This window comes from Apostichopus japonicus, chromosome 8, assembly GCF_037975245.1.
Source record: "Apostichopus japonicus isolate 1M-3 chromosome 8, ASM3797524v1, whole genome shotgun sequence".
Lineage (NCBI taxonomy): Eukaryota > Metazoa > Echinodermata > Holothuroidea > Aspidochirotida > Stichopodidae > Apostichopus > Apostichopus japonicus.
Window position 1 is genome coordinate 19,930,276 of NC_092568.1, and position 6,000 is coordinate 19,936,275.

At 38.0% G+C, this 6,000-nt stretch overlaps 1 protein-coding gene across 1 annotated transcript; it reads right to left on the minus strand.

The window, feature by feature from the left end:
* Positions 1-2,509: 2,509 nt before the first annotated feature.
* On the minus strand, positions 2,510-5,478 carry LOC139971436 (polyunsaturated fatty acid 5-lipoxygenase-like). Its single transcript, XM_071977909.1, has one exon. The coding sequence runs from the start codon at positions 5,167-5,169 to the stop codon at positions 3,142-3,144; it is 2,028 nt and encodes a 675-aa protein (XP_071834010.1). The 5' UTR covers positions 5,170-5,478; the 3' UTR covers positions 2,510-3,141.
* Between the last annotated feature and the right edge of the window lie 522 nt (positions 5,479-6,000).

Here is a 6,000-nt window from a genome sequence, read left to right on the forward strand (position 1 = left end):
CCTTTAGGCCTCCCGGGAGCAGCGTAGGAAATTTGTTTACCACTGAGTGAAGAGGTTTGTTTACAAGTGACGAAAACTTCCGGCTCGGATAGCAAAAAATCTTCATGGTCATGGTACGAAAAATTGATGGTGCCATGAAAGGCCAACTTGTCAGCTATCCGGTGATGGGTAGCGTTTAGCTAGTGAAAACTTCTATCTAGACTTAGAGACCACATTACTTTTGTGATTTAGTGTGTAAGTCAATGGGGCTTTTAATGGGCGTATGCTACCTACAATACGGAGTGCATGGTCGGCGCTGGCACAACTTCACGTAGCCGACACACTGCGGCGGTTATTTTATACTGCATGCGAGATTCAGATGGTAGCCTAATTTTTTTCTAATCGTATTAGTAAATCCATTTGATTGAAACATTTTTCACGGACAGGTGAGTGTGTGCAAGTCTCAAATAGATACAAAACATGTACACAAAATGGGATCTAAGGTGGGGGAGGGGGAACCTAGATTAGCCTTATGGGTAGTTCCACGTCTCAATTAGGCCTTAATATAGTAATAGTTTACCACGTCAAATATTCATAGACTCCTTGTCCAGTCGCGCAGTTCTTTGTCTTTCATGGGAACGTGTAACAGCTTTGCAGTAATTACTGTGCCACCTGTAACACATGTTACCGTGTTACGAACACAGCGCAGTAGTTACAGAGCACGGTTGTGGAACATGAGCAGTAGTTAATGTACTAGCTATGAGTATCGGGTGATTTGGCAATTAAAATGAGCCCTTTTATAATTTAAAAAGTGTTATTTTTCTTATAATGTATCACAAAAAGTGTCCTATTATCAAAACATTAAGAAACACTTTAATTGAATGGTGCCATTTCAAAACAATTGTATTCAATATGTGCGAAAGGTACGAAAGTAACTTTGTGATTTGACAACCCCCCCCCCCCCCCCGCGAAATCGAATTGATGTGTCCCACTTACGGTATAGAAATTTGTGTCCGGCCTCCTTTCAGATTGAACCCTCTTTCAATACCCATGATTTAATTAATCTGGAAAAAGATTAACATTTGGCAAAGACGTATAACTTGAATTTGAAATATATGCATTAGTTCAAATTCGTTATTTTTTGAGTGTTTTATCAGACATGTGTTTCTCACAAATGTCTTTTATTAGCATTGTTAGTTCTCGCCTAAAACAATTGTTGTGAAGATGTTAATAAAGTTATTGTTTTATTTACAGGTATGTGAGGGGGGCAATGCGATGGGGGTAGGGGGTAGGTGAGTGAGACAGATATATATTATGCGGACGGTATCCACCGATATCATTAATTAACAATCATACGAAAGTTCAAACTGTATTTGTGTAACCTTTTCTTGTTGAGATTGTTGTTCAGTTTTTAAGTACGACAATGTGGCGAAGCACACTCTCGAGTACAACATAATTCAATATTGTGCTACATGTGAACTAAGTTTGTTTGGTAATTTTATAAAATTGCGGGTATTTCTTGTAGTTGATTATTTCGTAAATATAGCTGGTTATATGACTTTCATAAAAGTTTACTATTGTCTCCCAGTAAATTCATTCAAATGGAACTAATCGATTTAGGGCTATGTACGACCTAACTGTTTTAATTGAATTAATTCGTTTGATGATTTTGTAAGTTGCTGGTTTCAGGAATAGGTTATCTGCTATGTATATGTTTGCAAGTAAGGCACATTCTCTAAGTGAATATAATCGACTGCACGCTCCTTAATTATTACGGATTCTTGGTTCGGTGGCGGGATTGTTGCCATTACTTTTCATATAACTTAAGTTCATTAAAAAGGCTTCATTATAAAGCAGTGTTCGAACGATTTCTGGTGTTTGAGTTTTACATTGGCGGCAGGTCTGACATGAGGGTATGAGGGGTGGGGGTTGGGGGAGGGGTTGAGAGGGCAGACACATTCCCGGGTCAATTTGGGGGCCCAGGAAAATATGCATGAGAGCTAGGAAAACATATAAAGAATAGTGCATTCTCATGTACATTACGAACTCAAGACAAAATGGAAAATGATCAAGTGACGTAATTGAAGCCTGAAGCACGAAGTTATTCTCGACACATTTAATTTGGGTCATTTGCTTACAGTATATATACTAGAGTATCAACATTAGTAAACTCAAATGCAAACATTGAACTTTTTGCTTTTGAAAACTGTTCACACTGTCTATGAACTTTTGCTGAACTTTTAATTTTATAATAGAAATATAGCTAAACAGTCATCTCAATCATCATGACCAAAAATAAGGTTGTTACAAAACTTTCAAATACCAGCATTTGTCTTACGAAATGGACAGGGGATCCATTTTGTCGAAGAGTGTTGAGGAAACTTTGTAAAATATTCCTTCTCGCGCCCTCGAAGTTAAGTACTCCTCCTCCCCTCCCCCTCCCCTCCCCCTCCCACACCGATTGAACAATTCCCCCTGCCCTTATTATATATAAATGAATAGTCCATGAGTTTATATATATATATATATATATATATATATATATATATATATATATGAATTAATTCATGAATGAATTACAGGTTAAGAGAAAATGAAAAATGAAAATAAGCTTAAAACCAAATATTTTAAACATTTCGCTCATATATGCAACCAAGGTTGATCAAGTAACCCATAAAGAAACTGTGAATGTGCCTATTCGCCAAACTTGTTGGAGTTGAAATAAAATATACTTATATACACTCTCAAGGATGATTGTCTAATTTTGATTGATTAATTAGACACAATATATTAAACTTTAGTCATACATACATACACACACATAATATATATATATATATATATATATATATATATATATATATATATATATATATATTTGCTCAATTCAGCAGAAATCAGTAAGTCGCTTTGCCTTTACAACCATGCCGACATCTTCTCTATAAAATAGTTTCAATTCCTGCTACTCCTGGTCACTTTCGGTGATCATGCACTGAAGAAGAGCTAGTTTTGCTCGAAAGCTCTGCAAAAACCAAACATTGGCTGTTTTACTTCCAATCACTTACCTATATATATATATATATATAGATATATATAGATATATATATATAGATAGATATATATATAGATATATATAGATATATATATACAATGTGAGTTTAATTAAATACTTATTGCGTTAGGAACTTCCGAAGGATGAAGATAAATGTAAGGTGTTCTCCTTGTTAGGTTACGCTTATCAATTACGGACCCAACTTCAGTCAATTTTGACCGAAATTTGTTTAAGGCATCGCTTCCTTTCTTATCAAACAGATACTGTACTTCGAAATCACCTAGCGCCTTAGTGCCGCGTTCGCTAAGGAGGCGACAGACCAACATAATGTCCAATGTCTTGTCTTTATCTGGCAACAAACTTAAAATATCTCTTTCTGTTTTCGGATCTTTATCTGTTGGAGGGCTACTAAGCAACATTGATGGATAATTTGGTGGAAATCCATATTCATCGTACTGACAGAAATTTGCTGCTGCGTGATTTACACTACCGATAAATAACATTGACGTTAACGCATGCTGTAACTCTTCTACTGAACCAAACTTTCCTTCGCCAGGCACACCCAATAAACCACATCCTCCATCGTCGGGAGATGCAGAAAGCGTATGGGCAAAATCCTGCAATTCATCATCTTGAATAATCATCTCTGAGTTTTCATAATATCCTTGGACTACATCGGAAACATATTTGCTCACAGCTTCCCATAAGAGTAGAGCGTCATCGCGGTAGCAATAATTCGGGAGAGCATCCGTGTCCTCCACTCCACGCTCTTCTAAGTCCTTCGGAAGGGTACCATTCACGTCCATTCGCCACTTAGTCATTTCCATTTGAATGAGATTGAACAACCCAATCCTACCGACGGTCAAGCATTGATCAACCCATCCACCTTCGGAAACGAGAAGTTTCAATGCACGACTGTTGATGGCTAACAAATATATAAAATGAGGCGCCAGTACTTGGAAAATTGGATGCGAGGGACTAAGGCATCGATGCGCTGCAACAGCTATCGTTTCCATGATGAGATGGGTAAAGGCAAGATGGGTGCATGACTGGTGGTAATTGGCATCGCAATTGTTGAACCACATTTTGGCCAACATCCACGTGTATTCTGGATCAGTTGGAAGAAAGACCGGATTTTCTGTCCCAGGATCTGGGAAGAGTTGTATAGCTATTGGCATAAGTTCTTTGTCTTCATTTACAAAGAACAATGCCAATGGGGCGGCGGTTTTCCTGCCATCTGTGCACTCTAAGTCCTTCATAAATGTATAGTCAACTATATACAATCGCTTCGCTTCGATTGCCTCCTCAATCGTTATGCCATCTATCAGAGCGCGAATCATTTCATTAGTTACAGCGAAGTTATCTGGTAATTTTCTACACAAACGAATTTGGGTTGGGTTGCAACCACTCAGCCTTTGTAGACCGAACTCAATATCGCTTCTCCAGTTATCAAAACCAAGCGGTTTAGGTAAGGCATCGCAGTAAAGTTTGCTGATATCATCTAACGTATCCCAGTCACCACTCGTTAGATTTTTTATTTTAGTCGCGAGTAGAAGAGAAGCTTTCATTTTGAGGATATCCCATTTGTAATCGTTTGAGAAGGTTTCGTCTGCAGGACACTCTTTTACCTGAGGTGGTACTCCCGGTGCGTTTACAATGAACTGGTAATGTTCACGTTTATCTTCCAACTCCGATCTACGATTCTCGATGTCATCGTCATATTGTGGGAGGCTACATCCGCCTTCCTTGATTTTCATTTTCTTATTTGCCTTGATCCATCGATTGATTGGGAATATGAACTCCTGACTGTCATCAACTTTTTCCACTCTAATTACTTGGACAAACCAGTCGTCATCGAACATTCGCTCGTCCCTCCATATTTCAATACCCGACAAAATACCGAAATTCGGTAAATTTACAACTGGGAAACAATCTGTTGATCCGGCTTCGAAATCATTTTTCCATTTGCAATCGAGTGGGATATCTCGGGACTTAATTCCGTCCCCGTTGATAAAGCACATAAACACATTGGAGTCTGTTTCACTACCTTTCTTATCCCCCGTCTTAATTGTTATCCAGTAGTCCGTACCAGCTGGTATTCTCGTCTTGTCCTTCGGAGTTACACAACTATTACCCATTTGACTCGGATTGATACAAATGGACGGAACTGGTGAAAAGTTTTCAACTTTCTTAGTTTTTCAACTTGAAAACAGGAACGTCAAACTGATGTCATATATAGTAGGCCTATGTTCCTTGATATACGTTTAAATGTGAGATTATTAGGAGCTCACAACGTAATGAACTCAAGACGGTTTGTGTACAGGTTGTTAGTTGTAACATCAAACAGACAAAGAACGGTATCTATGGACACACAGCTTGTAGTATTTATCTCAAGTGTATGCCAACGATTGTGATTTATTGATTTCTCCTCCGTAACCTCGTTAACCTATATTGTGAACGGCTAAGTTGAAACTGATTCAGTATCTGCTGTCACGCTGTAGTGGGTACTGCAGGGTATTCAATTAACATATAAGATCTAGGAAAGCCTTAAATACAAATGTACCGTAATTAACATTGATCAGGTCTGATCTTGGATGGAAGCGATGTCACCAAGGGGCGGGCTAGTGAAAGGGGGAGCGATGGATTGGGGAGGGTAGGAGGAAGGATACGTTTCGTTAGTTGGGTGTGATTGGGTAATTGAGGGAAGTGGTTCGTGCATAATCTTGTTATGCTATATATGTAGATAATATTCTAGGGCATTAACCTATGGTTGGATGGGGTTTGAGCGGCACTGATTGTGTATATTTACCTTGTACTTATAAATTGGATAAAATAAAAAATAGGTAATATTAATATTATATATATACATATTTATATGAAGGAGTCATACAAATATTTTTTTCTCGTGTACAAGTTGGTCAATTGTAGCTATTTTATATGTATTTTATACCACCTAAAGCACTTCCTAA